The 21,072-nt window shown below is 39.5% G+C and overlaps 1 protein-coding gene across 1 annotated transcript in view; it reads right to left on the reverse strand.

Moving 5' to 3' along the window:
- The window catches only part of KIAA1328 (KIAA1328 ortholog), a 173,812-nt gene that overhangs the window by 21,376 nt on the left and 131,364 nt on the right, over positions 1-21,072 (reverse strand). Inside the window, exons 9-10 of the mRNA XM_075726776.1 lie at positions 12,102-12,286; positions 5,017-5,125 (exon numbers count right to left, since the gene is read on the reverse strand). Of these exons, the coding sequence (XP_075582891.1) occupies positions 5,017-5,125; positions 12,102-12,286 (294 nt within the window). The remainder of the gene's footprint in view (positions 1-5,016; positions 5,126-12,101; positions 12,287-21,072) is intronic.

The following is a 21,072-nucleotide window of genomic DNA, read 5'->3' on the forward strand; positions in this document are numbered from 1 at the left end:
TAAATGCTAATCTTCCAAAATTGCTTTAATGTATTTCTAACCATTGATTAAAAATTTCTCTGTAAAATAAATGCCAAGTCTGTAATAACAACTGTTAACCTAATTAAACACTTCTATTTCTGATAGCCACAATCCTTTAAAAGAGAGATGATTTAGATTTGCTATGCATGTCTTTCCAAAAGAGAAGTTATCTCTGTTTGAGCTTCTCAGCCATCATCTTTTCAGATGGAAGCACTAAAAAAGTATCTAACAGTGTCTTTTCATACTGTTTTTTAACAGGAAGAGAGACCTGGTCCAAACACCATCAGAGGCACAAGATCATAATGCAGCCAGTAAATAAAGCCTCTCGAAGAGCGCTGAGATGCTCACCATCTGGGTCAGGCAATTGCAGTGGGATCAATGTCAGATATAAGTAAATGAGAAGGCAGAAAAGGAGAATTGTGAGCACTAAGCAAAGAAACCTATAATGCACTTCTTACAAAGCGCTGTAAAATTCACATTTATTTTGTAAGTATGAGATAGATGGGTTATTTCTACATACAGAGGTGCCCAACTAAAATCAAGATAAGTGATATTAATGTCCTATGGTCAGTATTATTGAACCTCGAAAGCAATAAACTATGAGTCGATAAATATTACATTTGCAACATAGTTAACATTCTTCTACTGTCTCTGGCACTTATTACACATTGTAACCGCAAGTCTACAATACATTATTCATATTTGGGGTGTCACTGAGTGATGGATTGCTGTAAGAGAGGCTGTCCTTTAAATAAATCAACAAATAAAAATGCAAATGTTAACATTTTCAGCCACAACTTTTTCCATCTTGAATGGGGAATGAAAATTTCACATTATATCGACAGCCAGCAGAGAGAACAATTAACAACCTACACTGTGAATAAGAGAGATTAATTTGCCAACGTCTGGTTTTATCACTTGCATATGGAACTATATTGGACTTTTTGTGCTGCTGGCTTTCTCAGGGAGTAGGCAATACTTGCATCTCCTACCACATTCAACACCTAACTCACCACCCCATTCCAAACACACTTTTGATCCCTTTAAATGTTCCTAAGTTAGATCTAGAATGGAAGCTTTCTCCTCCTTGTCCTCCTTTTGAATCTTGAACGGTGTCAGATCCTGAGGGGAAAAGAAAAATCTATTTCTTTGGCACTGCTTGTTTAGACTCTACAGTAGAAGGAACGTCACAGTATCTTACTAAGAGCAGAACCGTATTTAAGCATCCAACATGCACAGATCTGAAAAGCAACTACCACATAAGTAAGGCAAAAGCTTAAATCTCACCACTGTTGTACTTCCTAAGTCAGCATAACAGATCTACTCTAGACTATTCCAGTGTGCATTATTAAGTGTACAACTCTGCACATTATGTTTTACATCAGATATTAATTTGCTTAAAAGTCCCTGAATACACATTCACCTGAGATGTGCTGGGCAATTGGGTAAATAGTTTTCTTTTTAAAATGTCCCTAAACACAAATTTACACAATACAATCTGTTTATAAAAACTCCAACAGGCCACGGTAGTCTAACAGATAATAATATAGCTCAAATGTAGTATTCATACTGCAGGAACTTCTAAATCACTTATTTTAATGGCTACAAGAAACTTCACTCCAAGAAAATTAACTCAGCTAGCATTAAAGCTCTGATTTAAAACTGCAAGAAGAAAACATAGGCTTAATGCTGAAATCCCAGACTATCACTCAATCCCTTAATTTACCTAACTGTTCTTAAAGTCACTTCTTAGATGCCCAAAGTGAAAAATGTTACAGGAGAATTATCTGTTTCCATGGTGAGCGGAACAACCTTTGCCTGTGTGTTTTTAAGTGCTTGATTATCTGCAGTGTTATAGGACTTACTGTGCCAAACTCAACACTACAACTGTTTCTGCGTGGGGAGAGCTTGACAACTGCACCAGGGCTGTAATCAAATTAAATGGTCTTTCACAAGGCACAACTTACAACACTTCTTTAAAAAAAAAAAAAGAATAGCTTAATACTTTGATTTAGAGCAGTTTCGTTTCTGTTTTGCAAAACAACACTTGTTTTGCTGAAAATCAGTACCTGATTATACCCAGGGTAAGATCTAGTTTATGTAGAAACTTCTTCATTACTAAATGAAAGCATACAAATGCCACAACCTCCCATTTCCAGCTCCCTTCCAGCTCACAGCCAAAACCCAAAGTCTTTCTTCTAGGCAAACAACAGTTATGAAAAACATGTTCCTGGTCACCAAAAAGGTAATGTTTAAGGTAGTCAGAGGAACTATGCTTTAGGGGTAAGGAACAAACTTACTCTTCCAAATCTGCCCAGCCCCAGCATTGCCTGTGATTTTTTTTCCAGATATATTGGCTTTGGTCTAGATAAATAAGCACATGGAGCAGAAAAGCTTTCGGGATCTGCTGTGAACATAATTTCAAGGGGCTCATGCAGGTGTAGACACTTGGCTTAAGAACATTGGGTAACCAAACATGCAATGCTTGGCTGTATTACGAAAAGCAGAGACAGGCATGCATAGAAGCATGATGGGCAGACAAATCCACTATTAGCCCAACTTAGGATGCCAGATAAAGAAATCCTATTTTTCTTTCAGAGATATCACTGAAACCACCTTGTGCACACTCATTCTGCAAGTTTGGTCCTTCTACAGGTCTAGCATGAAGGCTCTCAAAGCGCACACCTTTACCTTCTAGGGACAGTTATTTCCTGTCCCAGACATGATTCATTCCGAGAGAGAGAAGAAAGTAGCAGTGCAGTGATTCGTCCTCAAGCAGGAAGCAGCTGCAACACACTGGAGCCTCTGGTTGAGCCCTGCCAAGACAGGCTATCAAGCCAATGCATCTTCTACCTGCCATGCCTGCTTATCCAGCCAGCCCTCCCCAGAAGCTGCGCTAGCACCCTGATGCCTTGCGCTGGCAGGGAGCTTCTGTCGCTTTCCAGCACCTTCTCCCTGGCAGGCTTTCCATTGCTGCTACTGCCGGGTGCCAGGGTTTGTGCTAGTTAAAGCTGGCACAAACATGAGTTGAATCTAGTCCTATAAATTTAAATAGTCAAAAGTAATTAGGTTTACATGTACTGCCGAATAAATAAATTTGCTCTTAGGCTAGGGTTTTGTGCTGCAAGTTTCAGACCCATGCCAACTGTTGTGGTTAAGCTGTTAACTCCCCCCACATCACAGATTATAATGAACATGCTGACAAACCCTAACTTTAGTGGCACAAAAGCAACAATAATTCGCAATATTGATTAATTTCGTTAGTTAAACCTGCAGTCTAAGCTTATAACCATTCAGTGATAAATTGAGACTGACCTGCTGCCCATGCAGGTTTTTTGATGAAGGATAGGATCAGCTCTAGGTCTCCACAGAAATACTTGTCCATTTACCATTTTCAATTAGAGAAGGCCATGAGTAAGGGAAAGCACAACATGGCTGCTTAAACTGGTCAATTATACTTACAGCACCAACGGAAAGAAAGAAAGTGAGGAAGTGTGGGAGAGAGCATCCCAGAAAAACAGGATTTTTCAAAATTTGTCATCAACTGGTAAAATAAACCTTTAAGGATGACAGCTAATCAGACTCCTTTTACTGATCACTTTATCTGATATGATTTCTAACAGCATATTTCAACAAATATTTTACTCCCCTCTGTGGAGAAGAATGGACCATCAATCCTCTTGAATAAAATTCCTTTTTCTGAGCAGTTGTTGTATGGTGTGAATAATTATATCTACTCCTCAGTGCTTGAATGGAATGTCAACTTATCACCATTAGACGGTATCAAGCAGTATCTTTACACACTCTTTATCTGATATTACCATCTTGCAAAGGTAACCTGTGCTTCCAAGAGAAATGCTTAGGCAATCTTGTGGTTTCTGTTTGTTTAAACATAGTTACTTGTGGGAAACAGAGCCCAATCTATCTCAGTTCTTAAATCCTCCCAGAATTATCATCCCTTCCTTCAGAAGAAAACAAAAAGTGTTTCCATAGCAAGTAAGTACAAATTTGTCAATATTGATAGTGGTTTTTCACCTATTATATATCGCAAGTTCTCTCAGAAGATAGAAATAAACTGCCAGCTGCTGCCAAGAATACAGGGATGATATCAAGCATACATTTTCCTAGTCCACTGGGCCAGGAGAAGATTAAATCTGACTCAAGCCCTCTCGTTCTCCAAAAAACATTTAACTCGTCTTATGAACAGTCATACATTCTTGTCATCCCACTGCACAAAGTCATCTAACTAGTGGTGTAAAACACAGCAACTTCATACTTTAATCTGCACTTACTTTGTTGCTTAACTAAAGATTTTATTATGAGAAAATGTGGGATATGATAAAGAAAAGCAAGGATTGTATGCTATTTTGCTAGGCACTTACAGCTAGAATTGTAATTCTGCCTAAAGAAGGCAAGTTGTTTTTAGACTCCTAAGTCTAACAACAATGCTGCTTTCTGTTTCGGCATTGGAGCAGAAGTGATAATGCTGCTTTTCCAGTGCATTTAGTGCAGATATATAGTATAATCAGGAATTGCTGACTTAATGTGATTTTGTTGCTTCTCATTAAACATAAAATAACTCTGGCACAAAACATTTTAAAAGAAACACCATTTGATAAAATGGGGAGGGGGGGGGGGAAGCGAATACAGGGGGATTAAAATCTTCAACTGGATTTAAAACCTAACAAGGGTTAACACCATCCATTCAAATTATTTACAAATGTATCTAATGTGTCAGGACTTGGAACATAAAATACTTTCTGTTCAAAATCTAACTAAAATTAAAATGTTAGAACTTGGCATATTCCTGCTTTTCTTATTCTAACAAGCAATTTAAGGCTTACTATAAATGTCAAAAGGATATGGCAGTTTTTAGTTTATATTATCCAGCTTGTGCTAACATGAAATATAGAAATTCAGCCAGTTCCCTGCATCTAGGAGAATCTGATGGTTGTGTTTGCAGAATCTTAAACCAGAGATTACCTAGCAGCTTACCGTGAAGTGTCATGCTGGACTGGTGATGTGGCTGTGGTTGCAAGCTCTTTACTGCTGCCTGTCAGCACAGGTGACGTGGCTGCATCCTTCCTAGGTCCTGAAGTTGTCCCTGTGGAATGAAGCAAAGACAAGCCAGGCATCAGAGGCTAGTAACTTCTGGACAGATGTTTCGTGATTCCGCATTATTACAGAACACTGGGACTAAAAGTTGCAATATTTTTGGAGTGCCGTATACAGTGAAATGGCAATTCAAGAACTCATCAGTTGACAGCACTATGCATAGCATGCATTTCAGGATCATGTAGAATGAAATCTGTAGAATAAGTCACAGTCTACAGCTTCCATCTTACTGCCCAAAGTTTGACAGACTTGCATTGTTATCATTTCTTATAGTGGTCCACAGGATTCCGCTTGTTTCACAGATGCAGTTCTCATGACATGCTACAAGATGTTAGTTTTCCAAGTGTAAATACCACTATAAAATTTAATAGAACTGTTAGTCCATTCCTTCTTCCCCCCTCCCAATAACTCCTGAATTACAAAATAATCTAGGTTGAAAGGTGAAGTCTGGCGGTCATGTAGTCCAATCCTTCATTCAAAGCAGGGCCAACAAGATCAGGTTTAAGGCACTTGTCCAGTTAGGTTTTGAGTGTCTCCACTGATAGTGAACCAACCTCTCTGGGCAACTTCTCTGGTTCCAGTGTTTGAACACCCTCAGAGTGAAACTGTGTATAGCTGTTCTGTATAGCTAATCAGAATTTCGTGAACTGTAACTTTTTTCCCATTGTCTCTTCCTCTGTTGCTGATGACTTCCAAGAACAATCTCATTCCCTCTTCTCTACACCTTCTCCTCAGGTACCTGAAGTAAGCAGGAAGATCTGTGCTGAATAGTCTCTTCTTAAGGCTGAATGCAGACAGCTTTCTCAGCCTCTCCCAGTAGGTCATATGGTCCAGCCCCCTGACTGTCCCCGTTGCCTCTGTTGGACTTCCTACAGTCTGTCAGTGTTCTCCTGGCCCTGTGGAGCCCCAAACTGGACACAGCACTCTACAGATACAGTCTCATCAGAGTGGATCAGAGGGGAAGTGTCACTTCATCAACCTGATGACCACAATTTTGCTATTATGGCCCAGTATGATGTTCGGTTACTCCATCACACAGGCACACTAGTGACTCATGTTCAACTTGCTGTTCAGCAGGACACCCAGTTCTTTTCTGGCAAAACTGCTTTCTGGGTTGCTGGCACCCAGGTGGTCCTGTTACATGAGATCGGTCCAACCCAGTTGAAGGAACTGGCACTTCCCTTTGTTGAACCTCAACAGGTTTCTGTGAAACTATTTTCATAGCCTGTTAACATCCCTTGAACACTGGGCCCTACCCTCCAGCATACTGACTGCTTCCCTGGGTGGTGCTGTCCGCAAACTTGCTGAAGGTGACCCGCTGTTCAGGTTGTTAACGTCAAGCAGTTAACCGCTAGCAACGGGCTGTCAGCTGGACTGATGACAACCCTTTGAGGCTAGTGGTCCAGCCAATTTTCCACCCATCTTCCACCTCTCACCCACCCACCTGAGAACTGCGTTTTATAGATAGAATTTAGTTAGACAACTTGTATACAGGTAGTCAGAGGTAAATGGAATAGACAAATTAGGAGTAATCTGATCTACTACACAAAAGCCTGTGGGTTTGGGCTTTTTAGTCTAGCCTAATTAGCTCTGTCCAACCAACATCACTTAACCAAACAGTAAACTACAAGTCTCAGCAAAAATTAAAGTCAAATCAGTGTTTAGCTCTTTAAGTAGTTCTGTCATGCCTAAATATTTCTCAGCTCTGTGAACAGCAACATTATCTACCATACATGCTGAAACATGCAGCAACACAAGATTGTAATTCCCACTTCAGCACAAAATTTACAGTTGTCCAAGGGATTAAGATCATTTAAAACGCTGCATTGATTTAAGACTTATACACATATACACAATATAGTAAAACCACATGTTTTAAGGTGTATTTTAGGTAGGCTAACAAAAAAAATGGGTTCTTATCACCCTGCTATAATGCATTGTGCTTCAGTTCCATGCAGTGAAAAAATCTTGTCTAACAGAGAGTTAATTATCAGCGAAGGAACTCTTTGAAATATCATGGCGATATATGTAGATTGTGTGTCCCTGGTAACTTGATAGTGTGCCAATCCATGATGAGACTAGTGGGTATGCATATAAAGACTAGAAGCTTCTTGCTTAGACTTTTGGCTTTATGATCGAATACGAGATATTTAGAAATGATTTTGTGTGACAGTGGAATGAGGCAGCTGGATTTTAAGAAACTAATACCGAACTAATAAAAACCTGGTGAGCATGGGAGAATATATTCAATTTCTAATATGAGAAAAGGCTGGCACACTGCCAACATACTACATTCATAGCAAAGTAGATGTATTTCTCCAAAAAAGAAAATATATGGACTTGGAAGTGGCCAATACAGCCTCAAGGGGACTGTTCAAAGACCCAAGTTTGAAAATATTACCAGGGCTAGAAATGGAAAACAAGAAAAGGAACAAAGTAGGAATATACTGAGGCTGGTAGGCTGCACAGACATAAAACAGGGGTAGCAAGAAATCCTGAGTAAGTGCATATCTAAACAAAAAAATGTTTAAAAATACATCTTGAAAAAGGCATGCAAGTCGATTGAGGGAAAAGAAACACCAAAGAGCAAGCAGGTCTATAATATATGAAGAAGATTAAATCAATAATGATCCTAAAATGGCCAAGCTACTAATAATTTTAAAATATACTTTGAGAAAAAATAAAGAAAAGGAATATTGGCAAGTATGACATAATGAAGACCATGTTGATGTATAATACCTGCCTATATAAAGCTGATGAAAAGAAATTATCGGGGGAAAAAAAAATACAAATTCTTTAGTCTGAAGGATACATATTTCAGGGCTAAAGGGAATTAGTTAATGAATTTATGAAGTGACTGGTAATTATTTATGAAAAGTCATAGAGAACTGGGGTGATACAAATGACAGCAAATTAATTAGATTTGCAGGTGTTGGAAGACAGTATGAGACTGGAGACCTTGCAGATGATCTAGAGAAGCAAGAAACATGGAAAAAGAATAGACACATCCACCCTTGGAAAAAAACAAAAAGCTTGTATATGGTGTGATAATCTAAATCCTGACACCAACGGAGAGAACCTGGAGTAGCAAAGAATAGCAAAAAACAAACTAGATGTAAGCTTGCACGGCAAGCTACCCTCAAAGCAATTATAGATGTCTTCTAAATGGTAATGTTAAGAACACTATTTTCAATTTGGTTAACTTGGTATAAGAATGATTTAAAGTAGATTAAAGACTCAATTGAGAAAATTCAAATAGCTGTATATTTTTCTCCTTGAGAAATAGACAACTAAAACATGAAGAAAGTGGGGAAATACAGCAGCCTACATTTTGAAAGTGTAAACACTAAGTATGAAGAAATACAGTTGAGGCTGGTTCAAGCAGTAATGGGATGAAAGTAAGCAACAGGAAATCTAGGTTGATAATCATGAAAGAAATCTTTATGAAATGTATAATACTAATATTCATAATACTTAACATTTATATAGTACTTCACAACTTCAAAGTGCTTCACTAATATTAACTAATTGCTCTATTCAGTTGTAGGGAAGAGTCTTCCCCTCAAGGGATGAAGTTCCAGATCCTCAATCCCTAAGAAGCTACATTAGAAAACCTACTGAAAAACAAACACTATACAGAAAAATCAGCCCCTGCAAAAGTTCAGATTCTATGAGCTAAAATAATTTTCCTTCTCTGGCTTTTTCTTTTACATATGGAAAGGAAAGCTATGCATGCTATACAATACCATGGAGATGCTATGTCCCCCAAACAGATACAAAGGGAAGAATAGTTCATTCTTTGTTTCAGTGCAGATATATTTCAGGAAGTGTGTGAAGAGGAAGACTTTAAACAGAAATGTAGAGAAGTAAAGTGCCCAATATTGCAGAATGCAATGGATAGAATCTAGTTTAGTTTCCCAGCTCAGAAGCAAAATTTTCCAGGGCAGAAAGGAAGAGACGCACAAATTTCTGTACTCCAGTGCTTTTTAACTAGACAAGTTGTTAGATTTTAGTACAAATTGACATAGCTGCTGGTGACACCAATAAAAACAATTTACTGCTGAAAAGATCTGACTTGAGGATTGCTTCGTCTGCTTAAAGTTTTGCTGGTAAAACTAAGAAAGTTTGGCTACAAGACACAAACCCCTGCTAAAGCACAGGAATAAAAATTAAGGAGCAAACAGAATAGGAGACAAAAAGCAACAGTGAGAGAATAAAAGCTGATTGCCTAAGCTGATCCAGTAAGCTTCTACCCTGAAAAGAGAGTAGAAGTGCCCCTTTCACTCCATGAGGTGATGGGACCAGGTTAACAATGCTCTTCTCCCCATTACTAAATATATGCATGGAGAAAGGAAAACTGGGTTTATTAGGAAATCACCCTTTCTAAACTCACTGCACTCACAGTAAATGAGCAGTCCTGTGGGCAGCATTGTAATGGTTTCCTGATTAATCATTTTATCTTCTCAAAAAAAAAAAAAAAAAGAACCAAAAAAAATCTAAGATGACAAAGGTAGTTGAACAAGACACCACCAAAATCTGGTACATTTGCCTATGTTCCTGCAGAGGGGCACTATCATGAGCTGCACCGTCCCCCAAAATGCACCCACCACTCCCAGTGGTACAGGGAGATTATAAAGGTGAGCCCAAAGGCCCACATCAGCACTGGCACTGCACTAAGATGTGCTTGGAGAGAGTCCCCATCCTGAAGAGTATACAATTTGAATAGAAAAGACAGATCAAGGCATGAGAAAAATAAACCTTTGTAGCAATAGGTTAACATCTGTTTAAGTTTTCGGTGGATGTATCTCTGTACACAGTATACAGCACTGCTGTTTTCTGACCAAAAGGCCACCTTAAGGTATGTGGCTAAATAACATCAAGTTTCATGCCTCAAGATGTCATCTTGTTGACTTCATGCCCCTTTCCCACACTGCTTGGCTTAGCTAGAGCTCAGGTAAATGCACTGCAGTAGAGGAATCAGAGGCACTGAATGCTGTCCGAGACAGACCCCCAGGCTTGCTGGCTCAGCACTCTGACACAGTAAGGCAAATACCATATTTTTATAAATCTCACCACAGAAAACAATGTTAGCATCCCTTGTTTTATTTTTGTGAGATGCTACATAATTGCTTCCTAACAAAAAAATAAATTCTGTAGCAGAAATCCCAGGTCAGCAACAGATGGGAAGACCCAGCGGAAGCAAGGACAGAGACAGCTAAGTCCAGAGCTAACCAGAACTAAGAAACTTGACATTGTGCCCTGGTGATCCCCAAAGATGGAAAAAACACTTTACAAGCATGTGCGTACGCTTGTTAAAGGAGTCCAAACATATAACAGAGGGAAGCCAATTAAAAAGATACTAAATACAGAAGACTTCAACTTCAGCGATTAGTGCTAGGTAATTTGCCTTGTGATATACAAGCCATTCAAATCAGTAATAGACCTGAGGTTGTTCCACAGCTTGAAAGCATTTCTCTGAACCTTATCTGGTATCACAGCAAGTGCCAATGCTTGTAAGTTAAATTTTGCCATGCAGCTCTACATCTTCAAATCTAGCAATCCCAGTAAGTGTTTGCGGAAGATACCTGCGGTCTTCAGACCTTATGCTGACCACTACTATCACTAAATCAGCACAGGTGCAGCTCAGTTGCTATGTGCAATAGCCAGATGCAGCTTGTAACTTCTCCCAAGTACTACAAAATGAAATGAATGAATGAAGAGGAGGACAGGTTGGATTCTTTTCCCTGAATCTATGGAAAATAAATTACTTTTTGGGGACTATCCCTATCCAAGGAACAAAACCCATCATCCAACTGTGAAAAATCTCAATTTCATCACTACCGTATTGAGAAGGAGGGGGGAGAAGGAAGAGGAAAAGAGAAGAAAAAAATAATGATAGCTGAAAAAAACATAAAAGAAAACCATCAGTGAAAATTGCCCCTGAAACTTTGCAGAATTGTAACAGCTTTCTCTTGCTTAAATTGATTGGTGTAGCAATGTTATAAAATGACTATTAGGATTCATTGTGCACAACAGAAAGTGTGAAATGTCAGCAGACTATACAGCAAAAGTAATGGGTCCTGAACCCCTGTTAGTCAAAAATGATTTTGTTTCAAATTAGAAATTGATTTTTTTGGACACAAGCCCTTTACAGGCTTCCAACTTTTGTAGCTGTGCCTTGGAAGAGATTAACCTCAGCCACTGTTTGGGTCCAGGCTGATGATACCCTTTTGAAAGTTTCTTCACAGGGACTGCTTTTTAATGTTGGTGCGGTCTTAACCAATAACACAAGTTATTTGTTCCTTTGAGAACTGCACCACATTTCTTCTCATTTTGCCATTTTCTTTATTTTTATGCCGACATATATACAGCAAACTGGCTGACAAGTTAAAATAAAAAAAAAAAAGCTAGCTCATAACTGAACCAAGGATTATGTTCAAGGCTTGGCAGTGAAACATCCAAGCTGCTTTTGTTCCCAACCTTTCTCTTCCTAAGAAAGACTGCTTCTCTGCTCCTTAAGTGGAGGTACTAAGCTAAAAGCAGGATAGATTCTAGCTGTACAGACATCCCTGTGTGGCAAAATACCAGGTTGTGATGGTGGAGCCATTACTTGGGGAGGAAAAGAATGTGAAGAAGATTACATTTCAAGAGCAAGCCCCACTGCACTTATTCTCTCTGGTTGCTGGGAAGGGAAAAAGAACTGTTGAAGTAGCTTTTTGAGATTAAAGGGCTATTTTTTCCATTCCATCAGGAACACCAGCCAAGAATATCACTTGTTATTTACAAGGCTTTCTATGCTTTTTATTACTTTAAACATAGCTACCTTCTCTTAGGTTGTTTTAAGCCACTTGCAATCCTCTCCCTCTAATTGTGCATTTTACTGATACGCTCTTGAACACATATATGCAATTTCTAAATGACATCAGCATGCTCATGGCCCTGCAATACAGTATGCTTCCCTTTACCTTTCCTTGACTTAGTGCCTCCCCTCTTGGTTTGCATCAGAAGGGTTTGCCCATCTTCCACGTTTGCACCAAAACCAACCATTTTCTTCCCCATACTGCTCCCACCACTGCTCGCTGGTGTTCTGGAGGTTTTGCTCACTGGATTTGTCCTCGGAAAACAATCTTCACGTTTCAACATTGGTACACTGGGAGGAAAGAAAGATCACACTATTACATGATGCATTGATCCCTTTTAACACTGCACCCAGCCCTCTCCCCCACTTTCACTCTCCAGAAGCATAACCATCATGCTGCTGTTTGAGCTCTTGTTGAATCCATTTACAACGTCTGAAAGCAGGAGGCCTAAGGATTGAGGAGTTACCAACGTACTTTATCAGGAGTCTTTGCCTAGCAGCAGCTGGCAGCACTCTGACAATTATATTTGGAGTTTTGTGGCATTTGGCACATTCCCCAGAGCATTAGGTCCTGGATTTCCTGAGTGGTTAGGACAGGACAAGTAGGATGAAGGTACAGAAAGTACTTTGTCCAGCACAGTGGAGCAAGTTTGGATGAAAGAGTAATTAAAAAAAATGCTCACTTTGCTCAGATAAAGGGGAAACAGAGAAGATTATGCAAAGAGAAAACCAGAGTAATGGGTTGCAAAAGGGAAGCAGATCACAGAATGATAGAATCATTTAGGTTGGAAACAACCTTTAAGATCATTGCGTCCAGCCATTAACCTAACACTGCCAAGTCTACCACTAAACCATGTCTGTGACCACCACATCTACACATCTTTTAAATACCTCCAGGGATGGTGATACATTGATTCAAGAAGAAAAGGGATGAGAGGAAATAAGACAAAAAGAGGTGAAGTGAATAAACAGAGGTACTTGTAAGCAGGATAGAGAATGTATGAGTAAACTGGTGGGAGAGTACCTGATGCAGCAAGTGCAGCAGTGTGAGTAGATTAAGAAAAGAGAAACCTAACCAGAACTATTATGGTTCAAGACGAACTTCAGCAAAAGATCGTAAACACTGCACTGATACTGCTAGGAGGCACATTTGGTGACATAGAGCAAGCATGACTTCAGTCTCTGAAGACACAGGCAATCACAAAACATGTTGGGAAGACAGGAGGCTATAGAGACCCATCTTTCTCTCAGCAAACACAGCCTACTGCCTTCAAATTCTGCTCTCTTGGGAACACCTACTGCTTTAAATGAGGATTCCCAACATGTATACGTCATTAGCCCTGCCACCGTTATAAAAAGCAATTAAAAACATAAAAAAATTGCTGGATTATCCACATGAAGGAATACAATTCATCCCAAGATTATACTGCTCTACTTGCAATCACAGGAGTGCTATACAGCTTTCCTAAGTTAACAGAAGATTAAACAAATCTTTTTCCTGTTTAAGCACCAATTTTACATGGCCAACCCAAAGACTGCCACTGAGTTTCTATTATTTGGGATACAGCTTTGTGGAGGTTGATTCACAAGAATCTTTTACCTAAAAGCTTACGCTACTGAAGTTATTGTACATCTGAGGAGAAAGCAGATATCTGATGTTCCCATCAGAAAATGATAGCTAAATTAAAACTTTCAAATCAATGTGCTGTATAAGCCATTGTTTAATAAGGCCCACTGCACCTGTTGGACAATTAGCATTACTCCTGTATTATTAATGCAGAACATCATATAATGGCTTATAACCTGTAATAACTGGTTGAAGTGTTGGATTAAACTTCTCTGAATAACCTCTGTTTACTTTAGGGCTTCAAAATACGTGGCCACTAATAATATTGCAAAGTGTTATTAAAATTTATGGTGGACTAAACTAGTATCTTCTTTGAATTATATGAAATTATTGACCTACTAATTCGTGTACCCAGAGTACAGCAAGAGGTGGGTTTGGACCCTAATAACTTTAAAGAGGCTTAAAGGTGTAATACTTGACCAGATTTCTCTGATAATACAGGACTTGATATTCCATTTGCCTGCACTTGAATGATTAACAGCATTTAAAAACAGTGAAGTTGACATTATTTGGATGCTTTCTGAGTTTTTAAAGTACATTTAATTACAACATACAGATCTTCTGTGAAGACAGTGACCTTTGGCTTGTAGATGAGGAGGTGATTGCTTGACTGGTTCACTGCAATACCTTTTACATAGTGCGGTTACCTCTAGACTACCGAGTTCTGGTTTAAATAACACTATGGCAGAGGCAATTCAAGCAGAAACAGACACCAAGAAGTTACAGCAGCTAATTTATGAGGAAATAACAAAAGCAAGTGTATTTGCATTTATAGCTCACTAAACAATTAATTAGAGCCTGGTTCTTTACTATTTAATACAAGAAAACTCACGCTAAAGTTTTGCTCAAGTAAGGATAGACAGTCCAATATTAAAATAACAAACACTTAATCTGAGAGTTGTGCAGACCAAGGAGGGAAAGGGATAATGCAGAGAGAAACAAAAATTCAATAATTAGCAATGTACCAAATTAAACAAAGAAAACATAAGGGGAAATAAACCCTATTTCAGAACATAGTTACTCATTCACCTGTGGAATAATTAGTAAAATGAATGATGTGTCTATTGCAACCTGGAAAATTTAAAGCTAACATATGGTCCAAAGGGATCAGTTATGTATAGCTAGAGAGATTAACTGACAAAACAGGTCCTTCTCTATTTCAAATCCAGCAATCCATCGTATCACTCAAATGCAGCATGGTTAGTAGGACTTCCTGCAGGGCACAACAATATCCGATGAATTTTCATGCAATTCCCTGAAACTACACAACAGAGAAGATTGTCTAAATAAACACCTTATTAACCTACCTAACCTACATACTAAGGCAGGAGGTGTAGACTAGTGTCGCCAGAAAAGATGCAGGTCTCATCACTGCTGCCTCCTTATGAATATCGGAGCACATCACCAACAAAGGAAAATACACCTTGAACATATTTTCCATTTTGCCTGAGCCTTATATCGCGATATCCCTGCTGAGCATGAATGGCAAATTTTAAATGTCATTCAGGACCCATTGAACACTGCTAGTATTTGCATTCCTTAAAAAGTAGAAAAACATTAACCTTTTGTTTTATTGAATTAAAATGCCATGGAAATGCTGATGTAGTCTTCAGAGACTGAAATACTTTTACAAAGAAGAATAGCTGTCATTTATTAGACACAAAGAACAATTACTTGATAGGATGCTTTCTGACAAAAAGCAGATTGGTATTCTCATCATAGAAAAGGCATTGTAAAAAAACCCAGCACAGACCTCTGAGACTTGAATAATTTAAAGCTGCATTTGGTGCAATTTGAATTTTTCTTTAGGGAGGCAAAGTTAAATACCTTTAATTTGTTCTAATTATTTCAAATTTGCAAGTTAATTATGGCTGATCATTAAATAACAAAAAGGACTATCGTCTCCATAGAGTTTTACCTCCTACCCTCTGCATTACTTAAGCTAGATTTTAGTATGCATGAATTAACTTTCTAAATAATCACACGGTTTGACTAAATGGCTCAGTAAAATGAGCTCTGATCCTCAGAATGAGCATTAATGGACATTAGAAAGGCTATTGGGACCCATGTTACTTACATTATAAGTATTTTTAATGGGGTCTTATTTACTAATCTTTATGTACTGTTCAAGTTAGCGCACCATATAGATACATTATTCTGCTTTAATAGAGGAAAGTCAGTTCTTCAAGATACTAAAACAAATGTCCATTTAGAGCCAACTAAATTCATTTTTAAATTAATGCAGGAAAACTCTGATAGAATTTAACTTGTTTTAGCTGCTCACCCTGATGAATCAATCCAACATAATGGCAGCCTTGGTCTGCAAATGGAGTTTTACAGATGCATTGAATCACTAAGCAAGTCAAGACTCTTGCCACAGACTAGCATTTACTATCAGCATGTGTACACCCATGAGGTTTCATCTCTTCTTTGCTCCATACCTAGTGCTCATCTGATGGGTTCCCAGTCATCGATCCCAAATTTGTATGCTTACCTTTCACTGAACTCTGATCTTTCCATGCATTTTTCAGTGCAGATCAGTGGCATCCGGAGAACATGACTACATTATAACTAGTCAGAAACCCAAAATGTGAGGCAATTCATGCCTCCAGTATATATGTTCAACAGATGGCTGCCTTAATGGTATCCTAGTATCCTACTGCACCCTGTTGAGGCAAGGGCTTGTGAGTTTAACCATTATCAAACTAACAGATTGCCATTGTAGGTTAGCTCCAAAAGCAAACATGTTGGAATGTTATTTTCCTGTTCTGCAATTTCTGTTTTAAAAATAAAATAATTAACAGTTCATGTGTGCAATCTGCTGCAATTATATCAGGCCAAGAATGCATAACGCTTAATGATGCAAAACTGGTGATAAGTAGACAACCCAAGCAATACGTTTTTGTAGTTGGAAACTGTATTGCCATTTCAGATGCAGTTTGACAAACAGGCTGAAAATTGCTTCCTCCCCGCCACTTTGGCTGGAAGAGTTTTCAGCCAGATCAGCTTTCAGAGTCAGCTTGGTATAAAGCAGCAGTATCGCAAGTGCTAGGACAAAGAAGATGATCTCAATATATCACAGGATCTTCTTTTCAGCAGGGGTTTGAATTTAGATCAGTTTAAATCAAGCTATCAAACCACACTTTTGAAAACCACCAGTTCCAAAGTGGGACTGTTTGGGAAGCTGTCTGTCTGTATGGCAAATAAAAAAAATATTCACAGGGAGAAAAGAAGGACTGTAGACTTTGGATGAGGGGATCTAAGAAACAACAGCAGTCTCCCAAACAACCACAACTTTTTCAGTCCTCTCAAGTGTACTGTGTTACTCTCAGTAAGTCTCTACTTCCAGAGTAGTAGTGCCAAGTGCCACAGATTTTTCAAGTGTTTTTTTTCTAACAATGTGTCAGGTAGGGCAGTGTGATTACCCTAATCCACAAGGCAAAGAAGATGAGAAACTGATGCAGTAAAGAAGCTGGGCCCCTGGACAGCAAACAGGTCAGCAGAGGTAGAAGAGAACTGGAACCAACTCCCAAATACTCAACTCACTGCAAAAAGGAGGTGCCTGAAATTAGTGCATACACCATATGTGTCTGCTTAGAGGTAATCATGAGGAAAACCCTGACAACAGAGATAGCACTTATGACCCTCCTTAGCAACATGGAGTCCTTTTCTGAGGGGACACCACCTGCCCCTTCTTTCCAGCAGAGCTGGGAAGAAACACGTCAAGAGGTACAAGCCAGCAGAACAGCACATGGGAAAAAAGTGGGATATTGGTCCACTTGCTCCTGCTTTGTGTAAGGTGTGCAAATCTACAGGATGGCTGAGTAGAGAGGTAAGAGTGTTGCAGGTGAGGAGGAGAAGCACAGCGTGAACTTCAGGGCAATCTCTCATCACTGAATGCCATCACCCTTCCGTTCCTTGCCAGAAAACCAATCTGCTCATGTCAGCGTATCAACAAGCTTAAAAACACACTGTTAAAAATCTAAAGCCTATCATATTGAAACATAGAGTGCCTGGGAAAAAATCTAAGCTTAACATTTTTCCCCTCCTTTAAAAAGCAGGAAAAAGACCCTATTCTAATATGGACCTTCAAGGCCATATTCAAGCCTAGAGTGACATTTTGTGGCCCCATTATGAAACCTGGCATTTTGAGGCTTATGTTAGATGTATCAGCATGTTAATGACGCTGCTGGGATCCAGTGCATGTTAATAAGAAACAGCTGCTTTCCTTTCTAGAGAGCATGTTCACTTACAGTTTTGAGATCATAGAATCATAGAATAGTTTGGGTTGGAAGGGACCTTTAGAGGTCATCCAGTCCAACCCCCAGCAATGAGCTGGGGACATCTTTGACTTGATCAGGCTGCTCAGAGCCCCGTGCAACCTGAGCTTCAATGTTTCCAGGGATGGGGCACCTACCACCTCTGTGAGCAACCTGTGCCAGTGTTTCATGGTAGAAAACAGCTTCCTTGTATGTGGTCTGAATCTACCCTCTTTTGGTTTAAAACCACTACCCCTTGTCCTATCGCTACAGGCCCTGTTAAAAAGCCTGTCCCCACCTTTCTTATAAGCCCCCCATAAGTACTGAAAGGCCGCAATGAGGTCTGCCTGGAGCCTTCTCTTCTCCAGGCTGAACAACCACAACTCTGCCAGCCTTGCTTCACAGGAGCAGTGTTCCAGCCATCTGATCCTCTGCACTCGCCCCAACAGGTCCATGATCTTCGGGACCAAGTCCATCTCTTTTCTCACATATTTTCCTAGGCAAAAGGCAGGAGGGCAGGGACAGGTAGGGGAACAGCTCAGCAGCCAGCAAGAGTTCTGGAACTGAAATATATATATATTATCAAATCTGCTTGTAATGAAAGGATTTTTCGTCACAGAAAATAGACAGTGGTTGCCTACAATCTACACGTTACTATGCACACAATATATTGTTGGGGAGTGATGCAGAGCTTTCATCTCTTACAGTCCTCTTCAGGCTCAACACCCTCAAACACAGTAGTGCCTGTGGCTGTATCAGGTTTCTCTGTTTTTTTTCTGCTGAACTGTCTCTCCTGGACCTTCCGTGTTTTACTTTTCTCTCATCTTGGAGGAGTTATACCAGCCACTATGCTAAAAAATTTTCCATATATCAAGATGTACCAGGTACAGTAACCCATAGCACGGCTTCTCCAGACCACTCTTCAGAGACCAGTTCCTTCCCCGTTCCCTCAGTGACTGGTGCTCAGACATTTAATTCCACCAGCAAGAATTGAGGCCACATATGCTCTTAATTAGCAATGACCTATTAGATCATACCAGCCATAGGTGAAACCCTGGCCGCGTTGAATCAATCAGAGTACTACCTTTATCTTCAATGAAGTCAGGACTTCACTTAATATACACAGTTAGAGGTCCATTTGTAGCAGGTACTAAGCTAAATTCCACCTAAAATTATATTCATGCCTTCTCTTTGAAGCCCTGTCCTCATTCTACTTTGAGTTAGCTATATTTCAACTCCCTACCAGCACCCTTCCCACATATCTTTGTTTTCCTAATAAACAGTAAAATGAGCTCCGATTACTTTTCTCTCTTTTCTTCTGAATCCAAATAAAATTCCTACATAAAGGCTTTCAGACAGTCATAGAGAAATGGACACAGAAAAAAGACTGGCAAAGCTTTAGCAGGACAAAATGCTGTGATTGTGTGTTTGGCCTTTCTTATAGAGCAGAGCAGCTGTCGTTCCAGCAAGCAGCGCTGTCAGCCTTCACAAAAGAAAGTCATGTAAATGTCAAGTCATAGGTATAAAAACAATCCTTCAAAACAGTGTCTGTATATCTGAAAAGCCTGCCTAGCTGTCACCAGTGAAAGTACTATAAGGAATGATGCAAAAGCCTGTTTAGGACAAACAAAGTTTTTGAACTAAATCCAAACTTCTCCAATAGATCAAGCCGCGTCACACTCTCCTTCAGAAGGAGAATCACATGCTCTTCAGCAAAGTGAAGGCACTGTCTTAGTGCCTTATCCAGCATGACTACTGTTTGGCTGAGAGCCAGCCCCATTCACAAGGTGCCCATCAAAATGCCATATGCAAGCTATCTCTTGAACAAACATCCCCCTAATTAGATTGCAATTTGGTTGTGATAAAGGCATAGAAGAACAATGTATCATCCCTTCTCAACTTGGCTCACCCAGGACAAAAGACTTTACGGTAGATGGGCTGCAGTGCAAAACAGGCTGTCACTGAGCTGTTGCTTCAGAGATCGGTCTGAGTGTGCAGGTAACCACCTGCTTGGTGCAAGAATCCTTACGTTTTCCTTCACTGAGACTGTTGGTACATAAGCACTCTCTCCTCCATAGGAGTTTCCAGACAGGCTGATAGGTGTTGATAACAGGAACTTTATGAGCAGCAATTGCAAAAGCCCTTTTTCTGATCATGGATCACATCATGGAGCAATCATTTACTAAGAGTCAGTGACAATATAGCAAAAGGGGAGACAGATGCTGATGTGAAAATGAACAGAAACAAGGAAAACAACAACTCCAGGAGAGTAAAATACAACAAAGCAGAGACTTGAGTGCCTGCAAAGCCTCCTCTGAAAGTCCCCAGAGCTCTAGGAACCTCCCATGGCAGGGACACCACAGCACTGTTTTTCAGTAAGTCAATAAGACTTGAAAAGCAGGTACTCACAAGGTTTCCAGTATGCCCTACTAACAAGACATTTTGAAGAGATGCCTAATTAGAGCAACAGATATTTAAGATTGCACTCTTGGGTGCAGGTATTATGAAGAGTTACATATGCACAGAAAATAAGAGTTTTGGAGTATCCTGTAGTGCCTATATGCGGACAGAATAGTTATAAAAGTAACATCTACAGCTGCTTCTGTTCATTGACAAAGCTGCACTTGATAGATGCTAACTTTCAATACTCAGGATGCTGGCATGATAAATTATCATCCCTGGTTTCTAAGTGAGGAAATGAAGTGACATAAAGTTACAAACTTCTCACACTGATAGCAGTGAAAATTAATAACCACTAAACTGGGCAAACAGACGCACTCCTAAGAATCCTGAGGTGACCTTCTGGGTCACTGACAGCTCCCCGATATCAGGGAACATGTTGCAAGGAAAGCCTTTCATAAACACATCAAATTTCATAATAAACACAATTAGAGGTTTTATCTTTCCTGTTCTTCTGAGGCTGCTGTCCTTGAAGCTGATTCCTCTAATGATAAGGAACCATTACTATTGAAACCAACATGGGAGCACCCTTACAGGACCCATCTTTTTCCATGAAAATTCTATCCTCTTATTCTAATCATTTTAGCTGTATCACAAGACAACTGAATAAAAAAATTCTAAGCACAGATTACTATTGGCTTTTAGGGTTATATAGGTCTGCTAGTGTTGAAGCCTTACAAATCTTGGGACCAGTGAATCTGGAGACTCTAATGCTTTTCTTATTCCAAAAA

This window comes from Pelecanus crispus, chromosome Z (genome assembly GCF_030463565.1).
Source record: "Pelecanus crispus isolate bPelCri1 chromosome Z, bPelCri1.pri, whole genome shotgun sequence".
Lineage (NCBI taxonomy): Eukaryota > Metazoa > Chordata > Aves > Pelecaniformes > Pelecanidae > Pelecanus > Pelecanus crispus.